Source organism: Oncorhynchus mykiss, chromosome 11 (assembly GCF_013265735.2).
Source record: "Oncorhynchus mykiss isolate Arlee chromosome 11, USDA_OmykA_1.1, whole genome shotgun sequence".
Lineage (NCBI taxonomy): Eukaryota > Metazoa > Chordata > Actinopteri > Salmoniformes > Salmonidae > Oncorhynchus > Oncorhynchus mykiss.
This window is the reverse complement of record NC_048575.1, coordinates 26,917,116-26,940,756: the sequence shown is the minus strand read 5'-3', so window position 1 is coordinate 26,940,756 and position 23,641 is coordinate 26,917,116. Positions and strand designations below refer to the sequence as shown.

Sequence of the window (23,641 nt, the reverse complement as noted above, 5' to 3'; positions counted from 1 at the left end):
TATCTCACGTTAGTGCGTTCATTACATAAGAGATTTGAGTCTCCTCTGCGTGGGCAGAGTAATCTGTCTGGGATGGTCCTGAGTCGGAGATGTTTGTGAAGTGTGTAACTAATAAAGCAGCTTTGCAGTAGTGCCCTAAGAACTCACTGATCTCCACGTCTATCTGTGGTTCATTTAAAAGAAGAACAGAAAGAAAGAAAATGAAACAATAAGATCTGGATTGTTCACTTGCCAGGAGATTTTGACTTCAGGGTGCCGTGTCACATTTCAAAGTCATGCAACACATCCAGCTTACATCCAGCGTATTTTCTACCTACTGCGAGGTACTGTTGTTTCAATCTGGAATCAGAGGGGTTTTGTTCTGTCTAAGCTATACTGAACACAAATATAAACGTGACATGCAACAATTTCAATGATTTTACTGAGTTACAGTTCATATAAGGAAATCAGTCAATTGAAATCAATTCATTATGCCCTGATCTATGGATTTCACATGACTGGGCAGGGGCGCAGCCACTTGGGAGCCAGGCCCAGCCAATCCGGACATGTTTTTCCCTACAAAAGGGCTTTATTACAGACAGAAATACTCCTCAGTTTCATCAGCTGTCCGGGTGGCTGGTCTCAGATGATCCCGCAGGTGAAGAAGCCGGATGTGGAGCTCCTGGGCTGGCGTGGTTACACGTGGTCTGCAGTTGTGAGGCTGGTTGTGCAATTCTCTAAAACAACGTTGGATGCGGCTTATAATAGAGAAATGAAAATTAAATTCTCTGGCAACAGCTCTGGTGGACATTCCTACAAGTCACCATGGCAATTGCACACCCTCTCAAAACTTAAGACATCTGTGGCTTTGTGTTGTGTGACAAAACATTTCAGAGTGGCCTTTTATTGCCCCCAGCACAAGGTGCAACTGTGTAATGATCATGCTGTTTAATCAGCTTATTGATATGCCACACCTGTCAGGTGGATGGATTATTTTGGCAAAGGAGAAATGCTCACTAACAGGGATGTAAACAAATGTGTACACAACATTTTAGAGAAATAAGCTTTTTGTGTGTATGGAACATTTCAGTGATCAGCTAATGAAACATCTGATCAACACTTTACATGTTGTGTTTGTATTTTATTCAGTATATTTCACATCAACAGAAGGTACACTGCAGGAAGAAGACACAATACAGACTAAGTGTCTGAGAATTGCAATTGTTGTATCTACCTTCCTCCAACTTCCTTCTTTATGTGTGTAATGCCACACTCAATCTCAACTAAATTGTTTGGTTATGTTTCCAACACTGTCAACCCAATCACCTATCATTATATAGGTCAGAGAATGACCCCAGTCACCTGTTTTAGATCTTTACATTGTTTTGCACACGTTGCACTCAAGAGGCAATAAACCCAAATTGGCTCAATATCCTCTTCCTATATATTGAGGCACTTGAAGTGAAATCAAAGAAGATTTTTTTTTTTTTACTCCCAAACCACTTGTTTGCTTAGTAGTAGTTACTAAGTAGCTAATTGGGTAGAAACAAGCTTTGAGTTATTTTATGTGTGTATAGCAACTGTCATAACAGAGAGTCTTTTGAAATGCTTACTCATCATTATGTTCAATCAACATTTCAATGCTAATTTTTCTCTTTTATCTTCAACTTGGGTCATTGTCTATGGTTTCTGGCCACAGGCATCTTGAGTCCGAGTTAATGCCATTCCATATCAGATCGGTGTTTAACTGTCACAAAATAACCCCAGCAGGCATGGTTAAAGAGAGATATCAGTAGAGGGAAGGAGGGGAGACGCTGTGTCCTCATTTTTCTCAATGTCTCTTTAATTATTTTCTCTGCCGTTTTAGTCATTGGTGCCGGGTTTTCATTCTCATTTCAGGGAGGCAACCAGACGGCCACTGTGATTGCTCTGTGCTCCATGAGGGACTTTAATTTAGCCCAGGAGACGTGCCAACTGGCCATCCGGGATGTAGGTGGCCTTGAAGTCCTCATTAACTTGCTGGATACAGAAGAAATCAAATGCAAAGTGAGTAGCCCTCCCAGTCCCTGCTCCCTGCCAAGCGGACCTGGATGCCCTTGGGGGGGGGGGGGGAACAGAGCTGCCCCTGTGCTGTGTGTGCCAGCCTAGTGTTTCAGATACCCAGAGTACTGACTGGAGGTCCTTTAAAGACACAGGGAAGCAATTCGACTTCAATAGACCTAATGAGATGTGTGGGCGCTTTTTATACAGCATGCCTTGATATTGAGCCTCTTTAGAAACTGCTGTCTATTTTTAGGGGTCCCGTTTTGGGGGTTTACCTAATCCTCTTTATTTGTGCTCTTGTTGATGGATGTTTAGCCCATGTTGTTGACATTGGCTTTGCTGTTTTTCTTCATACAAGCCAGTGTTTTTTTTACCCGCTAAGGAGATTTAGCGAGATGTACTCTGTGGACTTACCATCTTCGTGCATGGTTCAGATTGGCTCTCTGAAGATTCTGAAGGAGATCAGCCGTAACTCTCAGATCCGCCGGGCCATCGCTGACCTGGGGGGCCTGCAGACCATGGTGAAGATCTTGGACTCCCCAGACAAGGACCTAAAATACCTGGCCGCAGAGACCATCGCCAACGTGGCCAAGTTCAGACGGGCCAGAAGGACAGTCAGACAGCACGGAGGGATCAAGAGACTGGTGAGTCTAGTGGGAAGATATATAATGTGCTGTAACACAGCAGCGCATAGCCTTGCATAAGGGAACATAATGCTAATGTTATTTAGACAGACGCTTTGATCCAAAACATTGACAGTGACACATAAATATATGGGAATGTATTCCGTGCGGGAAATGAACCCACAGCCCTGCTGATGTTCCCAGCAGCACTCTCTAACTGACCCTCTACAGAGCCAATTTGGAGTCACATGCTATAGCAAAGCAGAACCTTAGGCAATATAGTCCAATATAGTCAAATCATGGCTCCCCTCTACAGAACACTGCCCAGCAACACACAGCTCTTCACAGCACTGGCTCTTCTAAGTACCTCCAGTTTCCATACACTGGGTTCCCTGATACATGCCACCCTCACCCACCTTTCCCCTAGTTTTATGTTACAAAACATCAAAGTCATTGGGGGGGGGGGGAACGGATAGAATGTCCTTTGACATCCTTGGATCTGTGTTGATGTTTATTGACAGAGCGACCTGTGATTAAAGCCTGTGGGCCTTGTATATTTATCCTCAAGCACCAAATCGGATGTGCTCATTGCAGTCATTGCAGTGGAGAGATTAATTTCACGCTGAACTACAGACTGAGACCACCTTTGAACTGCATAACATGTGTAATAGCTTTGCCTGCTCTGTCTCAGTGGCCGTGCAGGAACTATGGCTTTAACACAGCCCTGACACACAGACCGACGCTCATAAAGGGTCACTCTGGGATTTCAACACTGTAACATCAACACGCAGACCTGCTCTTTTTCCACATTCTGAATCTCTGTTTTTTTATTCTGTCAGCCCACATAGTAATATGATTTAATTATGCACCTAATCATGGCCAGCAACTTTGCTAATCTCATTTAATACATTGCGTCAACGGAAACCACAGCTATCATTACAGCATTTCCTGTGGTTTTCACATTCACTCTCGCAATGTCTGATAGATATTTTATTTGATGCACACGGGATCGTTGAGTGTGTGTTCTCTGTGTGTGTGTTTTCGTTCCCAGGTAGAGTTACTAGACTGCGTGCCTGACTCGGCGGCCCTGACAGAGGAGCAGGAGAAGGACGTGGAGGTGGCTCGCTGCGGGGCCCTGGCCCTCTGGAGCTGCAGTAAGAGTACCAGGAACAAAGAGGCCATCCGCAAGGCCGGGGGCATCCCTCTTCTGGCTCGCTTGCTCAAGTCTCCCCACGAGAACATGCTGATCCCTGTCGTGGGAACCCTGCAGGAGTGTGCCTCCGAGGTGAGGGGCTCACTTTGAGGCTCTGGCCAAAAGAAGTGCCCTATATAGGGAATAGGGTGTCCATGTCGGGTATACCTATGGTTTAGTGGGCAGCATGTGTAGCAGATGAAGGTATGGAGTGCTACCCTGAAGAGGACCACCTAGTGATTCATCATTGCAAACCAAAACACTGTCATTGACTGCCTATGTGTTTTCCCTGAACATTCCATTTCCAGAGAAGTTACAGGATTGCCATCCAGATGGAGGGTATGATTGAGGACTTGGTGAAAAACCTCAACTGTGACAACCACGAGCTACAGATGCACTGTGCCAGTGCCATCTTCAAGGTAACCAGGGTTATGACTCATGTTAAGAATGTTTTCAGTCCATCATAAACAAACAAGAATAAATTGAGGCTGGGAATGTGGACAATGCACAAGCATTAGGTCAAGAAGCATCCCAAAATATGTCTAGCAATGTTTGTCTGTCTGTCTCAGTGTGCAGAAGACAAGCGTACCCGTGACCTGGTGCGTCAGTGCGAGGGCCTGCAGCCCCTGGTGACTCTGCTGAGCCAGGCAGACAACAAGCAGCTCCTGGCTGCCACCACTGGGGCCATCTGGAAGTGCTCCATCAGCATGGAGAACGTGGCTAAGTAACGTTACCCCTCCCTCTCCCTCCATCCAGGCATCCCTCCCTCCTTCTCTCCTTCCCATTATTATTAACCCTCATTATCACTACAGCCCCACTCAGACTGGAGCCTGACCAGCACCAGAGGTAAACTGTGTGTTGCTGGTCGTGGTCCCATATTTACTGTAGGGGGAGGGGGGGGGGGGGGTACTTTAGAGTGGGGCATGTCTTATGTCATTGGTAGGTCGGTGTAATTACTGGTAGCCTATAAAATTAGCCTGGCCCTGACTTTGACAAATTACCCACACAGAAGTACATTTTTGTTTTGACTGATGTCCACTTAGCATGTATTGAGTGGGCAGCCATAGGTGCTCGTAATACTCAGATAATATGTTTGCAAACTTAGTGTCACGAGTCTGATGGGAATTTAGAGAGCTAACTTTAAAGTATGGGGAGATGGGTCTACAGTACGTTCCAATGGAAATCCTAGTGATAGCGGTTTGGATGGTATGCTGCAATCACGTGGCGTTTTTACGAGACCTCTCATGTGTTCATATGTGAGTCTCACTTTTTCCACTCCCAAAAGTTGTCACGTCTCGTCCTTTACGTTGTGTCTGGCCGAAGTGATTATTTGGACAAAATGTTAAGTTTTGCAGCTACACAGATTCTATTAGCGCTGATCTTTTATGTGACTGTTAGCAGGAGGAATGTGCGCTTTTCTGCCGTTAACAAAAGATGAAGTAAAGAGTTTATTTTATAGACACCCTTTGGTGTGTAAAGCAGCTCTCCTCCCATCAGTAATGAACATGGGCAAGCGGACTGAGAGAAAGCTGCCTCGAAAATGACTCCTCCATAATGTTGGAAATGTAAGCTGACAGACTCTTAAATCATTTGTCATGTTACGGCATACCCACGTTTATTTCGTTGTCATTTAGTTCCCCTCAACAGTCACACTTTCTGGAATCTTTCCTTGGCTGGCTTTATTTTGCGTGGGATGATTTTTTAAATCAGTCATTTTCCCTCAAAAAGAAATAATGCCTGAAAACCGTGCCCCGGCAGCGCTCAATGGTTGCTAAAGGTACTCCCGTGACTTGTTTTGTTGTTGCTGTATTTATTTTATTTGTCAGAGTGACTCGGGACAATGCAAGCCATATGCATTCATTTATGCCACGGTAACCTCTTAATAAATTCAAGGCTCATTTTCAGAAACGTAGCCAACAAACTGATAAGGCTGTGGCTTTTTTTTTTTTTTTAAATACGTTTTTACGATAAAAGAGGCTTTTGGAGTTTTATGTGATGAATTAAGATCATGTGGAAATGTCTAGCATCTGACGCAAAAACTCTGTAGGCCTGAAAATTGCAGAGGAATTTAAAAAATAATAGTAAAATGTCCCAGTAGCACTCACACCGGTCTCTCTCCACTTCATATTTCATAACTGACAGAATGATATCCTACATTTAGAGTCTAAGTTAAGTCTTCCCAACTGGAAGCAAGTGCCTGTTGCCACAGTCAATTAAGCAATGATCCCATTATAGAAGCATGCCAATAACGCTCTCTTTAAAACAGGTGGATATAGATTACTATCTCTGTTGCCAAGTTCATGGTGGACAACCAGACCAGTGGTTATTTTTATAAACAAAAGCATCTGTTCTGTTTGCATAGAACGAGGAGTGTTGGATAACAACAGATTTAGTTATAAAGACTAAAGAATTCATACAGGAGAGAGTTCAAGAAACAAAGTGAACCTTTCAGACTGCCCTTTCAGTCCTCTGGCTACTTAACAAGCCTTCCTGTTCAGTCCAGTTCAGATGCATATGGAATAACACAAAAATGGCAGAGTTTGGGAGCCCTTTAGAGTGCAGCCTGGCACGGCGATAAAACAAGTGAACTACACTGGCAATGAGTAATGTGGCACCCTGTGCACTTGCTCCCATTACAGGCCGCTTGTCTCAGCGTACTTACTCATAACACTGTTGCTATGCAAAAAATGGTCCATAATAACAATAAATAATGATACTGATAATCACATGTAAAACCGCAATTGGTTGACACTTCATTGGCAAGCATCAAACCCTCACACTCATTAAGGGGAATGTGATAGATAACTAAGGAATCTAGTCAGTGAGAGAGTGACCCAAAAGGGCCGTATCACCCACTACAATGTTTCATTGCCTTCCTGTGTAGTGTTTGTGTTTAGTTTTTTGGACGGCTCGGGCGGTTGGTGTGAATAAAGGTCGAAATTTGGCCGTGGGTTCTCCAGGAAGGCCGGAGAGGAAACCAGCATTATAAAAAGTAGACTGTTTTAATCCACACTTACATTTGCGAGTGGATCTGTTTTTTTTTTTTTTTTTTTAACTCTCCCAGGGTTATTTGAAAAACATGTAAAAATGTCAAGACGCAGGTTTGGAATCACATGACCAAGTCATTACTGTCAAAAAGGAACGGCTGCAAGCGGTAATAGAGTTTTTTGTTGAGAGTTGTTAAGGGCCGTTGTGTTCATTTCAGAATCAATCATGGGCCGAGTGGTGTTTCGAGACGAAAATCGTTTTAGAATATATTTGACAGAAACAGTAATGAGAGGGAGTTGAGCTTTTTTTTTATTCCCAAGTAGTAAATGAACAACTCAAACAGCCGTTGTGGCCAATAGCAGACAGTGTGCTTTCGTGTGAGTGATCTTTAACATGGCATGGCTGTACTGTACAGTAGGGGTGTGTGGGATGCAGGCCTGAGATATGTGGAGCGAGAGGGAGACCTCCCCTAAAGTCCAGAAGAAGACACATGTGCTAGCTATTTTCCTGATTAATGATGCATCAACATAAGAGATCATTGATGGCCAAAAAATATAATTATCTTCATAATTTAAGTGTGTTTGTTTTAAAGGTCTACATCGGCTAAATGCCGAGAGATTGACATTTTCCTAAGACCTGCAATATGGAGCCTATAGCCTGTATGTATGAAAGGCCTTAATAAAAAGGCCTCTCAAACCTCTTGTCTCGCACTAGGAACGTTTTGGACTGTTGTTTTGTGCAGATTTAAAAGCAGATGTATAGGTGCATTGATACGTCTCCCCTTGAACCTTATATGTGGAAGTGTTATGCACACACACAAAAGCTGTGTAAAAACTAAGCCCTGTAGCAAACAAGTGAGGGAATAACTTTGCAATGGAAAGTGGTCCTCGCCAAGACTCGGACTGTATTTGCCAACGCAATAATGTTTGAGGTCAAGATTGTATGGTTCAGTTACAATTACTGACTATGCATCCAGTCCTCCTTCTCTTACCTCTCTTCCAGAGTCTAAGATGAGCAGAACACCATCATTATGTATCATAATGATACTTCTTTCTTACCTCCCATTTCTATCTACAGAACTATGCTCACCCGACCTCTAGGCCTATTCAGGCAGCAGTTCACTCTCCTTCATTTTGTAGTGAGTTTGTTTTTCTGTTCAACGTTAGACAGTAGAATGTATCCTTCTGAAAGTCTCCCAGGCCCTTTATGATTCCCATTGAACGTCTTCGAGGCTCTCTTCCTTTCCCGTAGTCCTTGAAATGACAGACAGGCAGCTGTGGTATAAAATGACAGACAGGCAGCATTCAAATTCTTTGCACCACCAATGTGAATGAATGTCTTACTGTAACAGATGTGTTTAGAAAAAGAGCAACACAATTCGTCATAGAACTGCTACACAGAAGCCTCTCTTTGGTCCCTGTGCCTTTTGATAGGCCTTAATGATGCCTCCACTTGTATTGAGCCTACTGTTTGTACGAGGAGCTCATTCAGCCAGTTTCGTGTTACTTCTGCCAATTACGCGAGCTGGGATTGGCTGAACAAAAATAGGCATGACTTGCAGTACATTTATCAAAAGTTATTTGTGCAATTACCAGGGAATTCTAGGTCTGGGAGTTTCCAGGGACCTCACAATACGATATTATCACAATGCTTAAGAGCCGATACGATATGTATTTAGATTCTATCAAATCAACATTTATTGGTCTGGTACACAGTTTTACAGATGTTAACACAGGTGCAGAGAAATGCTTATGTTTCTTGCTCCAACAATGCAGAAATGTCTAGCAATCCAATGACTATACACACATAATCCAACATTTACACAAATAAATAAATAAAGATGAGCAATTTTAGAATCCGGAATATATATATATATATATATATGTTTACATACTGTTTTACACACTTTATATGTTTATAATGTATTATGTTATATGTGTATATGTTTATAATGTATTCTAGTCAACTACTACTGTACATAACTACTACTGTACACACCTTCTGTACACACCACATCTATTCATATACTGTCCATACTGCGTATACGCACTATAATAAATAGTCAGCCACCAATTGTGCAAGTTCTCCCACTTAAAAAGATGAGAGAGGCCTGTAATTTTCAGAAAATCACATTGTAGGATTTTTTAATGAATTTATTTGCAAATTATGGTGGAAAATAAGTATTTGGTCAATAACAAAAGTGTATCTCAATACTTTGTTATATACCCTTTGTTGGCAATGACAGAGGTCAAACGTTTTCTGTAAGTCTTCGCAAGGTTTTCACACACTGTTGCTGGTATTTTGGCCCATTCCTCCATGCAGATCTCCACTAGACCAGTGATGTTTTGGGGCTGTTGCTGGGCAACACGGACTTTCAACTCCCTCCAAAGATTTTCTATGGGGTTGAGATCTGGAGACTGGCTAGGCAACTCCAGGACCTTGAAATGCTTCTTATGAAGCCACTCCTTTGTTGCCCGGGCGGTGTGTTTGGGATCATTGTCATGCTGAAAGACCCAGCCACATTTCATCTTCAATGCCCTTGCTGATGGAAGGAGGTTTTCACTCAAAATCTCATGATACATGGCCCCATTTATTCTTTCCTTTACACGGATCAGTCGTCCTGGTCCCTTTGCAGAAAAACAGCCCCAAAGCATGATGTTTCCACCCCCATGCTTCACAGTAGGTATGGTGTTCTTTGGATGCAACTCAGCATTCTTTGTCCTCCAAAAAGTTATATTTTGGTTTCATCTGATCATATGACATTCTCCCAATCTTCTTCTGGATCATCCAAATGCTCTCTAGCAAACTTCAGTCGGGCCTGGACATGTACTGGCTTAAGCAGGGGGACACGTCTGGCACTGCAGGATTTGAGTCCCTGGCGGCGTAGTGTGTTACTGATGGTAGGCTTTGTTACTTTGGTCCCAGCTCTCTGCAGGTCATTCACTAGGTCCCCCCGTGTGGTTCTGGGATTTTTGCTCACCGTTCTTGTGATCATTTTGACCCCACGGGATGAGATCTTGCGTGGAGCCCCAGATCGAGGGAGATTATCAATGGTCTTGTATGTATTCCATTTCCTAATAATTGCTCCCACAGTTGATTTCTTCAAACCAAGCTGCTTACCTAAATTGCAGATTCAGTCTTCCCAGCCTGGTGCAGGTCTACAATTTTGTTTCTGGTGTTATTTTCCACCATAATTTGCAAATTAATTCATTAAAAATCCTACAATGGGATTTTCTGGATTTTTTTTCTCATTTTGTCTGTCATAGTTGATGAAAATTACAGGCCTCTCTCATCTTTTTAAGTGGGAGAACTTGCACAATTGGTGGCTGACTAAATACTTTTTTGCCCCACTGTATATATACACACTAATACACACTAATATATATATATATATATATATATATATATTATTATTATTATAGTGTGTATACACACTATGGACAGTTTATGAATAGATAAGGTGTGTACAGCAGTAGTTATATAGGATGAATCCTTGACTAGAATACATTATAAACATATAAAGTGTGTAAAACAGTATGTCAACATTATTAAAGTGACCAGTGTTCAATAACTCTTGGGCAGCAGTCTCTAAGGTACAGGGTAGAGTACTGGGTGGTAGCCGGCTAGTAACAGTGACTAAGCAGAGTACTGGGTGGAGGCCGGCTAGTGTTGACTGTTTAACAGTCTGATGACCTGGAGATAGAAGCTATCTATCTCTCGGTCCCAGTTTTGATGCACCTCTACTGTCTTCGCCTTCTAGATGGCAGCGGGGTGAACAGGCCGTGGCCCTTGTGGCTGAGACAATTCTATATGACAATTCTATATGTATTGTGATTCGATACTGCGATTTTATTGCGCTTTGATGTTCCAAACATATTGCTCACTATCTGTCTGCTGGAGAGAGACAAGCGAGAGCATGATAACATTTGTTTTGATCAGTCATGGAAATAAAAGTCCTATAAACATGTTGGCTCACTATTTTAAAAAAGATGGACAAGCTAGAGGATGGAAAATGCCGAGTTCTGGCGCATGTACAGCCAACTAGCACTAGCTAACGCTACCTAGTATCAAATCCATACCCGGAGTCAAAGTATCCATATAATATTGTCCAAAATAGTATTTGTAATATCTGTATAAATGATATCCCCCATCACTAAATTCTGCTGTTGGAGCACCATGCAGATACAACTTCAATGGTGGCCATATGAATAGCATCGTTGTTCTACGCTAAATTCACTAAAAGTTTGCTTTGGCAGCCGCTCCGTTCATTACTGTTATACTTGCAAGAATATGTTTCGGTGGATCATGACCAAAAACCAAATGATCTTGGACACTTTCTACAATAGCCTACGGACTGTGTTGCCAGCAACCATAACTGTGAGGGAAAACAGTCATAGAACGTAACCGTACATCAGAGGTTTGTTGAGGCTTTCTGCAACCACATTATATGCCTCTTAAATGTTTACTGTCGTTTACCCACTCGGTAGTGCTGGCAAACAAAATGAAATCACAGTAAAACAGGGAGTGATCTAGTCCAAGCCACAGTGAACCTCGGTCATGCAAAGTACATGTGTGGAGAGGCCTTTGAGCAGTCGTGGGAAAACGGTCCTGTTGTTACTGGGTCAAGTGATTTGTGCTGGAAAAAATGCATCCGTTCCCAAATATATATCACTCTCTATATTATCACACTGTCACCTGGCCAATCCAAGACATTTTGACTTGCTCCACACACATTGAAACATCTACAGGATATTGATTATGATTCCGAATTGTGTCCTATTCTTGAAGCCCCTGCACTTACAGTATGTCCAAAGTTACATATAACATATGAGGCTATAAAAAAAGATGGAAGTGATTGGTTGAATAAAGTGATTGGTTGATTGACCCTGGTGCTGTGCCTTTCCCCAGGTTCCAGGATTACAAGGCCTTGGAGACCCTGGTGGGTCTGCTGACAGACCAGCCTGAGGAGGTGCTGGTGAACGTGGTCGGCGCGCTGGGTGAGGGGGCCCAGAAACCTGCTAACAGGGCCACCATCAGGAAGTGTGGAGGCATCCAGCCCCTGGTCAACCTGCTGACGGGAACCAACCAGGCCCTGCTGGTCAACGTCACCAAGGCTGTGGGAGCCTGCGCCACCGAGCTTGAGAATATGACGTAAATCATAGAGATATATTTAATGTTGTGGCGTAAACCACCAACTCCGTTCAGATGATCAACAGACCCAGACCCAACAGACCCATGTATTGCCATCTCTTAAGCACTTCAAAATGGTTCATAACCTGTATCATTAGCGGTCGTTCATCATCGTAATTGGTCCTTCTAATGTTGATAACAGACTGGTGATAGTGTCCGGCTATGATCTTAATCTTTCATCCTCACCAGGTAGGTTTCATGTTCGTCTTCAGCGGAGTGACAGTTTTAAAAGCCTTGTTTATTGTACCTGCTGCGATAAATATGGTTGTGGTGGCGCGTCCCACAGTTTTACTGTACGTCTGTGGTCATTCATGTGGCTGAACTGGTCAGAGTAGCATACCTTCAGCCGTCCAAGCCCTCGTGGCTGGAAAAACATCAACAGTGAACACACAGCTACAGTCCAGTTCTGCTAACTACAGTGTGTGCCGCTTATTTGGCTTCAATGCTCCTAAACGCTGCATACAATATAGTCCCATTTGAATCTCATTGCTATTACAAGGTTGTTACAGACTGCAAGACCCTTACTTAATTAACACTGGACATGAATAAATAACTTTTATGTCTGAGTATGTTTTGTTAGGCTAGCCATTAATGCCATTGTAAGAATAAGTAATATGGTGTTGATAAGCACAGTGGTGCAATAAAAGTTGCAGAACTGTTGTTTTCAAGAAATAAGGCCGTTTCAGCAATTAGGCTAGCTAGCCTAACTTCTCCATTCACCCAGGCAGAATGTTATATCTGAACCCATTCACTCGGGGCCATGTTTTCTCATGGAATGTATATTTAGGCCTTGTCATTTTTTAAGCATTTACACTTAGTTGTGGACAGAAAGTCGTTATTTCCACAAGTGCTTTCTGTATGTCTTGTGGCAGGGTGAATTATTTTGAGGACCTGTGTGTACAGTAGTTTGCCGAGCAATTAACATAGCTCACATTTGATTGTTTCCTGCTCCAGACCACGTTTGGTCAGAGCTGGTTCTCAGATTAAGGGCCTGACCAGGCCTGCTATTGTCACTCCCTGCCTGACTGACTGGACTACAGGGTGATGTATGTCTGTGCTGCTCCAAACTCTACATGGTGCTCCAAATTCGTTGCAAAATCCATGTCAGTTATTGGCTTTGTTTAGCTTTGTTTTCCTGGTCCAGGCCACATGGCCAGGAAAACGTCCTGGCCATAGTTGTAACTTTTCAAAACTAGCTAATCGATGATCTACGCCTACCTGTTTGTTTTAAAATCCTTTTGAAAATAAGCGTATTTTTATCCTAAGCTATTGCACTGTGTGGCTAATGATATCATAGACAAAATATGGGGAAAATATCACATTACATTCCCTCCTAGTACTTTCTGTAATTTACAAGAAAGAACGCACGTTTTGCAAATGCCTTGAGGCTTTGTGGTCTCCTTGTTTCCATCCCTCATCCAACTGTCAGTTGTCTCCTTCATGCTAACGTGTTTCATACCTGCTCTTGTGAGGACAGAACTTTTCTGGCGCTCGATATGAAGTTTAGTTTGTTGTTGGGCTGGATTTAGGAGGCCCCTCTGACTGGAATCTTACGATATGATCCCCCAGACTGATTTATGTGCAAACGGAAGACAGATGGCGCAGGGGACTTCTCTTGATGAGTGCTCGCTCATTGCCAGTCACGGAGATACCGTGATTAGGGAGTGTTTAAGTAATTATGACAGCATTCAATGTCGGCCTTGTTGGTGGAAGCACACATGGGAAAAACGTTACATGTTATTTATACCAGACAACGGGCACATTGTGGTGTAATTCTTTGGGTTCCCAGACCCTGACTACAGCCTTGACTACAGTCATGTACGCAGCATGAAATACGGCTTATGCTTAAGTAAACTTCAACTCGGACGCCATGAAATATAGAGAGACCTGTCTACTGGCTCTGTTTGATTTGGAAAGAGGTATCCCCAGACTACCCACCCACTGTACAGTATAATGTTGTTTTGGTTCTATATATAAATATCTGTATAGACCTCTCACTTTACCTTGATTTAAGTTAACCTATGGCCTACCGTCACATAGGCACTCAGTGATTTCTCATGAAGATCCACTTTACCAGACCAGACCAGACTGAGAGTGAGTTTTTAGAGCTGTGGTGGAAACAGAATGGGGCTGGTGAAGGTTGGTTTGTCATTGAAAACCCATGCAGAACCTTTTGATTCTGCCCTGTGATGGGTTTTCAGAGCTTGGACAAATGAATACTACTGTATGGCCCAGCCAGAGCTCTGAGAAAGACGAGCACTCAAATGTTCCTCTTGACTGTGAAAGTATTTACACTGAACAAAAATATAAACGCATCATACAACAAATTCAAAGATTTTACTGAGTTACAGTTCATATAAGGACATCAGTGAATTGAAGGCCTTAATCTATGGATTTCACAGAACTGGAAATAGATACCTTAAAAAGACAGATACCTTTAAAAAAAAGTAGGGATGTGGATCAGAAAACCAGTCAGTATCTGGTGTGACCACCATTTGTCTCTTACAGCGTGACACATCTCCTTCACATCGAGTTGATCAGTCTGTTGATTGTGGCCTGTGGAATGTTGTCCCACTCCTCTGAAATGGCTGTGCGAAGTTGCTGGATCTGCTCAATGGGTGACATGTCTGGTGTGTACGCAGGTCAATTCAAGAGCTGGGACATTATCAGCTTCCAGGAATTGTGTACAGATCCTTGCGACATGGGGCTGTGCATTATCATGTTGAAAAATTAGGTGATGGTGGTGGATGAATGAATGAAATGACAATGGGCCTCAGGATCTCATCACTGTATCTCTACCTGCCCATACCATAACCCCATCGCCACCAATGGGGCACTTTGTTCACAACATTGACATCAGCAAACCACTCGCCCACACAACGCCAAACACGCTGTCTGCCATCTGCCGCTACAGTTGAAACCGGGATTCATCCGTGAAGAGCACACTTCTCCAGCGTGCCAGTGGCCATCGAAGGTGAGCATTTGCCCACTGAAGTCGATTACAACACCGAACTGCAGTCAGGTCAGTACCCTGGTGAGGACGACAAGCATGCATATGAGCTTCCCTGAGACGGTTTCTGACAGTTTGTTCAGAAATTCTTTGGTTGTGCAAACCCACAGTTTCATCAGCTGTCCGGATGACTGGTCTCAGACGATCCCTCAGGTAAAGAAGCCAGATGTGGAGGTCCTGGGCTGTCGTGGTTACATGTGGTCTGCGGTTGTGAGGCCAGTTGGATGTACAGCCAAATTCTTTTAGTAGATAAATTAACATGACATTTTCTGGCAACAGCATCATTTTTATAGACTTTTATTGTCCCCAGCACAAGGTGCACCTGTGTTATGATCATGCTGTTTAATCAGCTTCTTGATATGCCACACCTGTCAGATGGATGGATTATTTTGGCTAAGGAGAAATGCTCACTAACAAGGATGTAAACAAATGTCTTCACTAAATTTGAGAGAAATACTATTTTTGTGTGTTTGTAAAATTTCTGTTATCTTTTATTTCAGCTCATGAAACATGGGACCAACACTTTACATGTTGCATTTATATTTTTGTTCAGAGTATATCACACTCACTGTGGCCACTGTAATATCACTCTCTATTATCTTTCTTTATCTCTCTCTTTCTCTCTCTGCCCGTCTCTCTATCTCTCTCGATCCTCTCTCTACTGCTCTCTATCTCCCTCTCTCTCTCTCTCTCTTCGCTCTTCTACTACAGGATCATTGACCGTCTGGATGGAGTGCGTCTGCTCTGGTCCTTGTTGAAAAACCCAAACCCAGATGTCCAGGCCAGTGCTGCATGGGCCATTTGTCCATGCATTGAAAATGCAAAGGTACAGTACACCTAAGAAAATGGCATTTGTTTTAATTATTTTATTATTCTCTAATGGCAACACTGCTTAACAACATGTAATACATATGTAATACATATTTACATAACATTGTAAATAACATTAAGTCTCAACCTTTCTGCAAAAGTTCTCATGTTCTATTACAGGTTTATATGTGTATGTTTATCTTGGTTGTAATATGTTCATCATGTTTATCATGGTTGTAATATGTTCATCATGTTTATCTTGGTTGTAATATGTTCATCATGTTTATCTTGGTTGTAATATGTTCATCATGTTTATCTTGGTTGTAATATGTTCATCATGTTTATCTTGGTTGTAATATGTTCATCATGTTTATCTTGGTTGTAATATGTTCATCATGTTTATATTGGTTGTAATATGTTCATCATGTTTATCATGGTTGTAATATGTTCATCATGTTTATCTTGGTTGTAATATGTTCATCATGTTTATCTTGGTTGTAATATGTTCATCATGTTTATCTTGGTTGTAATATGTTCATCATGTTTATCTTGGTTGTAATATGTTCATCATGTTTATCTTGGTTGTAATATGTTCATCATGTTTATCTTGGTTGTAATATGTTCATCATGTTTATCTTGGTTGTAATATGTTCATCATGTTTATCGTGGTTGTAATATGTTCATCATGTTTATCTTGGTTGTAATATGTTCATCATGTTTATCTTGGTTGTAATATGTTCATCATGTTTATCTTGGTTGTAATATGTTCATCATGTTTATCTTGGTTGTAATATGTTCATCATGTTTATCTTGGTTGTAATATGTTCATCATGTTTATCTTGGTTGTAATATGTTCATCATGTTTATCTTGGTTGTAATATGTTCATCATGTTTATCTTGGTTGTAATATGTTCATCATGTTTATCTTGGTTGTAATATGTTCATCATGTTTATCATGGTTGTAATATGTTCATCATGTTTATCATGGTTGTAATATGTTCATCATGTTTATCTTGGTTGTAATATGTTCATCATGTTTATCTTGGTTGTAATATGTTCATCATGTTTATCTTGGTTGTAATATGTTCATCATGTTTATCTTGGTTGTAATATGTTCATCATGTTTATCTTGGTTGTAATATGTTCATCATGTTTATCGTGGTTGTAATATGTTCATCATGTTTATCTTGGTTGAATCCCTCTCTCACACTGTTCAGAAGCCTGTTTATATCATCATGCAGGTCAGCCTCCTTAAGCCTCTCTCTCCTTAAAGACAATCTGGTGTCGAGAGGTTGCTGCAGGGGTGACGTTGTGTCACTGGAGGCTTACATGAACCCTCCTCTAATACAAAACAGAACACGCTGCTCTCTGTTGGTGAACTGGTGAACTGGGAAACAGGCAGCTGGCAGGCAGGCATGCAGGGAGAGACTTGGAGGAGTAATATCCTGTTCTGACTCCTCTGTTGAAAATCCTCAACATGCTCTGAGTTACAGAGTCATACAACCAGCCGCAGCTTCTTCTTACGAGCAGGGTGCCAGACAGACAGGCTGTGACCCCATTCTGCACATAAAGGCTGGGGTACATACTTCTACTGTCCAGTCCTCATGGCATAGGGCCTGCTGTATAGCATTCATATGCTTTCTGAATTCCAAATTGCACCCTATTCCCTATATAGTGCACTACTTTTGACCAGAGGGCCCATAGGGATCTAGTCGAAAGTAGTGCACTATGTAGGGAATAGGGTGCCATATGAGACTCAGTCTATTGCATTCATATAGCTATACTTCAGCCCCCCCCCCCCCCCCCTAATATTTCTGTCAGTGGGTTTGATTCCCAGGGTTGTTGTATAATTTTTCCAAAATACAAATGTAACATAGTTCTATTAGATTATAGCCAAGATGAACGTAAACAGCTTGTCAGTTGGACAATCTGTTGACGTTTATACAGATACATTGGGCCCAGCTCAGGCAGGTGTCTCAGTCAGGGTGAGGGGAGCTTTTCACTCGCTACAAGGAATTTTTCCGGACCAAAATTGTGACAAAAATGATCTATGGCAACCATATGGAAGAGGAGTGCCGGCTGGCTGCAGCTTGAACACTAACAAAGTTTGACCATGTTTGTCTGGACTTTACGGTGCCAATTTTTGTAGTGAATACATGAACATGCTCTTTGGTTGATTTCTGACACAGGGGCAATGACGAAAGCTAAATAGTGCGTTGGTTTTGCCTGTCGAGCGAGCGAGGGGAACCTGATACTGCTCGGTGCAGTAGTAGTTATATAGATAAAAGCCCCATGTGGTTTTAGTTAGCAGCTCCACAGTGGATTTATGAGAGGATCATGGTGTAAATGCAGCTGCTGGATGCTCCAGTCCTTACCTCTACTCCTACTCAGGCATATACAGACACATACAAGAACAGTACGCCCCACTTGTACCGGCCTGCCTGGCCAGCTCTCTCTGTGAGTAAAGCCCTAGTCATTATTGCAGTCAGCAGGGGCTTTGCAGTGAATCAGTCAATTAGCATTGTTCCCTCAATCAAGGAGGTAACCTGCCCTGCTGCTCATGTAATGAAGTGCATTATTAAGTTGCCTGGACACGGGCAACTTGCGATAACCTGGTTTATTTACCATTTACATAGTAGCCCATGGACGTAGGAGCCTGATTGCTTGCTTGCTGGAGAGGGTCAGGGCAAACTACTCTGCAGTGCCGCTTGGGCCGGCTTCCTTTCCCCCTCCCTCAGACAAGGCCAAATCACGCACACCGACCAGATAATGTGTTTTCTATTTCATTTCATCTTCGGTAAAAAGGGACAGCAGGATGGCCGGGGCCTTCCGTGTGTAGCTGTATAATGCTGTGGTTTCCAGGGATCTGGGGTTCTGTCCAGGCCATGAAAGGGATCTTCACTAGTCCGCAGCTGGTGACTTGAGAAGCGCTTCCTCTGTCGCTGGTGAGTCGCGGCATCATCAGTATTCCTGAGGAAAGGCTTCCTGTGCTGTGTGCGCTCTCTGTGCTGTGTGGAGGCGGAGCGGGGGGTCAGCTCCTGGCTCTGGCCCGGGCACACACACACTGCCCCTCCTCTGGCACCACATCTGAGGGGAGCAGAGAGAGACACACCACCGTGTTCCGTCTTGCTCTCTGAGCCCTGGCCTGTCAGAGCTAGAAGGTTCCATTCAACACTCCTCACTGTGCAGTGTGCACAGCCACGATACCTGCTGTGGTAGTGTCCCATTGTCACTGCTTCGGTTGGATATGCCTGCACTCCTGTCCCTGGTTGAATAGGCCACTCACATTGAGGCTAGTGTGAGTGTGGTTAACCGGGCAGTTATTATCGCATTTATCTTTTATTTAACGAGGTGAGTCCCATTGAGATGCAAATCTCTTTTACAAGTGGAGCCCTTGGCCTGGCACAACCACACACAGCCCCCAAAGGGAGGGGGTTATGATTCATTACCTAGACAATCATGTCTACGTACAAAAAACGAAGAAACAAGCTATATTAAATCCTCAATGTCCTAGATGGAGATATAATGTTGATGGATATGGAAATGGAGCGTTGCGTTGTGATGATTTGCACTCAGCCATCTCTAATTATACGCTTTCCATAATCTTGGTTTACTATTTTCATATTGCTGGAGAAAGGCTGGCAGTGGCTGTGTATGCCACCTTGATATATACCTCTTTTTGGTGCCGATTTTGTTGAGTTGTGATTTTAAAAGAGGCCCGATCTGCCAAGCTTCATTGAAGGCTGCGTATGTGCCCACTCTCTTCCGCTGTGGTTCCTCAGAGAGCTTGGACGGCACAGCCCCATAAGTGGCTGAGAGTCCTGTGGTACCAGCTAGCCCACTGGTGCCATGCACTTAAACCAGTGTCTACGGTGCCAGCCTGGCCTGCATGGTCGGGGAAACACACCGACTCCTTCAGTTCCTCTGCACACTGATTCCGACACCATGTTTTGGTCCTGTGTTCTGAACAGTGTAACCTACATGGAGAGGTCATTAGATAGGCCTTCTGTTGAAGTAGTGTTCTGAACAATGTCACCTACATGGAGAGGTCATTAGATAGGCCTTCTGTTGAAGTAGTGTTCCGAACAGTGTAACCTACATGAAGAGGTCATTAGATAGGCCTTATGTTGAAGTAGTGTTCTGAACAATGTAAGCCTACCGGGGGGTGTAGAAAAGGGAGTCCAAATAACTCCTCATCCAAATGGAACCTAACCATTAGATAGGTCTGCTGTAGAAGGATTAGTTTCCCTTGGCCCTTGCATTTCTTAGCAAGAAATCCCATCAATTTTGCGCTGTTGATTCCTGTAAATGGCTTTTTATAACAAACGGACTATATCTCCCCTATGACATGCTTGATGAGGAATAGCTACTGGCACACCACACAGCCCATCCGTATTTACAATGTCCCTATCAGTAGAGTGGAAAGCAGGAGAGAGCCACGGCTACTCACCTTACCTCCGATTGGGCTGACTGGCACTGATGGGGTTTTGATTGTTGCTAAGGCTGATGAAAAGGCTTTTTCTTTTTCCTTAGCTTGTGTGTTTCTTTGGTTTTCTCTGCTCTGCTCAAATGCCCCTTGCTTCCCTCCCTGCCCATTACACAGTCTCCCTGCGCCACTTCATTTCACAGATTGAGAACACCAAGCTAATAAGAGGCTTTTTACTTTTAGGATTCAGGGGAAATGGTGCGCTCATTTGTCGGTGGATTGGAACTGATTGTTAATTTGCTGAAATCAACAAACAAAGAGGTACTGGCGAGCGTGTGTGCCGCCATAGCCAAAATAGCCAAAGACGAAGAGAATCTGGCAGTCATCACTGACCACGGGGTTGTACCGATGCTGGCCAAGCTGACAAACACAGTAAGTACACCTCAAAATACTTATAATCCTACTCAATTAGCCTGTGTGTTTACTGGGAATCTTCAGTCCTGTTGTAAATGGACTGTCTATGATACCATCATCTCAGTTGTAATGTAACTACAAGCATTTGATTTGTAATGTAAAAGTTCACTGTAGTGTTTGAAACAAACTCTATTGAGTAGTATGCATAGCCTAGGCCCTGGTCAAAAGTAGTGCACTATATAGGAAATAGGATGCCATTTGAGATGCAGGCATAGATGTCTGTTGTCCTATTTTCTCTGTTTTACAGACTGATGATAAGCTGCGTCGTCACCTGGCTGAGGCCATTGCCCGTTGCTGCATGTGGGGCAGTAACAGGGTGTTGTTTGGGGAGGCGGGGGCCGTGGCCCCCCTCGTCCGTTACCTGAAGTCCAAGGACACCTCAGTCCACCAGGCCACAGCTCAGGCCCTTTTCCAGCTCTCCAAGGACCCCAACAACTGCATCACTATGCACGACAACGGAGTGGTCAAGGTATGTTCTTTGGCCCCTGATGTTTTCATTCACTTTTTAGCTCACAACCACTTGTCCTTTCCATACCTAGTGGTCAAGGTATGTTCAAGGTATGTTCATTAATATCTTTGCTCATGATCATTCACTTAAAAAAAAAAAAAAAATCTTATGAAAAGAACACTTGATAAAACGTGTGGTTTTCGGACACGTGTGAAACACGTGTGTGACGTTTCACATCAATTTTTCACATGCCAACAAATCACATGAAACATGTCATGTGGGAAAAACAGATACGTGAGTCAGACACGTGGTTTATGGACACGTGTGATGGATTTTTCACATGTACATTTTTCACATGACACGTGGTTCAGAGATTTGAATTTGTGATTTGAAGTGCGCCATATTGCTGAATGGTACCAAAAAATAACTAAGGATCATGGTGAAAGTGGCTGTAACTAGCAAAAGATCATGGTCGATGTAGTCGTTATCATCCTGCCTGAGAGAGTTAACCATGGAGTCTCCTAGTAGCCTGCAGGCCTGTGATTGATTAACTCACCACCTGGATTCGGTCTTATGAGGCAAAATTTGAAATAGTTGTTTTTACATTGGATAAAAGTAGAGACTCAGAGCTACAAAATGGTATATCATACACTGCATTTTTGAGGAACAATGGGAAAGCAATTCTGCTTTGAAAAGTTGCTAAACATTTAAACTCACTTTTGAGAAACTGGCCTTTGAATGTATCTAGTGAAGAGCTCTTCTTTGTCTACACCCATTCAGCACCGTTCACACCCTCTTATGCTTTAGCCCCACCCATCTCGTTTCGCTTTCGGAGCGTTCTGAGCGCACACTTGACGCTCTGGCTGATGATTTGTTTACCTATGGATAACATGAAAACAACCTAACCAGTTCTGCTGGCAACAATTTAATTACACTTTTTTTGCAGATGTTTCCTGACACCAGCCATATTCAATGCGTGCTGTACACTTTAGCTTAAGAACAATGAACCTAGCTAGGTAAACAACGTGTAAGATCACACACGAGCCAGCCAGCTAACGTTAGCTAGTTAAACAACAATGAACATAGTGCCAAATCATGTCGTTACTACCCTGCATGAAAATGCTGGGGAGCTAACCAACCAGGTTCAATGTTAGCTAGCTAATATTAGGCTCTAACTAGAAAAGCAAACGGCTCTGGGATACGAGTAATAACGTCAGCTAGGGAGCCAGCCAGCTAACGTTAGCTAGCTAACTAGCTTGAAATGAAACCACTTTCTGGCAAAATTAGAAATGTGTAATATCTGAAAATGTAGCTAGCTAATGCTAGACTGTCTTACCTGTATACATCATCATGCATGATGGACGCCACTCCCTGTCACGGATGTCATGCCACGGTTGCTAATAGCTTGAAGATGTAAACTGGAGACAGGTGTTTTCTCCATCTCTTTAGCTATCATACTCTAATTCCACTGATTTCAAAACTTGATCCTCCAGAAAGTGGAGAGCAACACTTATGCAGCTCCACTACACAATACTTTTTTTTTTAAATGCTGCGTTCGACAGGATTACCAACACAGACTGCCCAGCTCAAATAGACAGAAGCCTTCTATATGGCAGACCAATCCAAACTCTGAACTCGGCATGTCCAGCCCACTCATTATCTCAGCCAATCATGTCTAGTGGGAAGGTTGCTGACTTTTTCTGTGGCTTAACCAAAAAGGCTCGTAATTTAACAATTGTATTCGTATTTACAGATGGCATACAAGTTTATTATTAAGGCACATGAAATTTCACAAGTTCCAGAAGGCATTTCTGCCAAAAAACAAATTTTGATAAAAAAAAAACTAAAGAAACGTTAAAATGGCTCTCCTGTGAAGTCATGACTTGCGACATACATTGAAACGGGTCACAAATGTAGCAGTCAGAATTAGTGATTCTAATAAATAGAATCACTATTTAATTAAATATCTCGATTTATAGCAAACTTTAAAATAATTCACTGTGGGGATTGAATTTGATCATCATAAACGGCCATCTACATTTTTTTGGTTTGGCCCATCTGGCGACCGTAATTTACATAGGCTTTCTAGGACTTTTGATACAGCTAGGTTGCTACGCAGTAGCCGACCAGAAGAGCTTATGACTTCACCCTCCAGACCAGACACTGGGTGCCTGTAGTAAATCCATTAGCTGCTCCTCTCTGTCTGTCACTTGCTCCGTGCACACAGCTCGTTCTGCATGCGCTCTGTTCATGGCGCTCTGAGTCATTGAGTATCCATAGCAACGGCTACGCTCGGGCTGCTCTGCTCAATGAAGAGACATGAGAGAGCAGTTAGCTGTTAGCTATTTTTCGTCACTCTATACTCAACATAACTCAAGGAACATTATTATTTTCTGTGAAATAATCTCTCCTGTCTCATATTTCACGAGGTTGGAAGCACTTCTGACTCCATGTTATG

At 42.8% G+C, this 23,641-nt stretch overlaps 1 protein-coding gene across 1 annotated transcript in view; it reads left to right on the top strand.

Moving 5' to 3' along the window:
• The window catches only part of odad2 (outer dynein arm docking complex subunit 2), a 68,563-nt gene that overhangs the window by 29,792 nt on the left and 15,130 nt on the right, over positions 1-23,641 (top strand). The window contains exons 11-19 of the mRNA XM_021620611.2: positions 1,879-2,025; positions 2,457-2,666; positions 3,697-3,930; positions 4,146-4,256; positions 4,407-4,561; positions 11,734-11,976; positions 15,737-15,851; positions 20,505-20,693; positions 20,983-21,204. Coding sequence (XP_021476286.2) covers positions 1,879-2,025; positions 2,457-2,666; positions 3,697-3,930; positions 4,146-4,256; positions 4,407-4,561; positions 11,734-11,976; positions 15,737-15,851; positions 20,505-20,693; positions 20,983-21,204 — 1,626 coding nt within the window. The remainder of the gene's footprint in view (positions 1-1,878; positions 2,026-2,456; positions 2,667-3,696; positions 3,931-4,145; positions 4,257-4,406; positions 4,562-11,733; positions 11,977-15,736; positions 15,852-20,504; positions 20,694-20,982; positions 21,205-23,641) is intronic.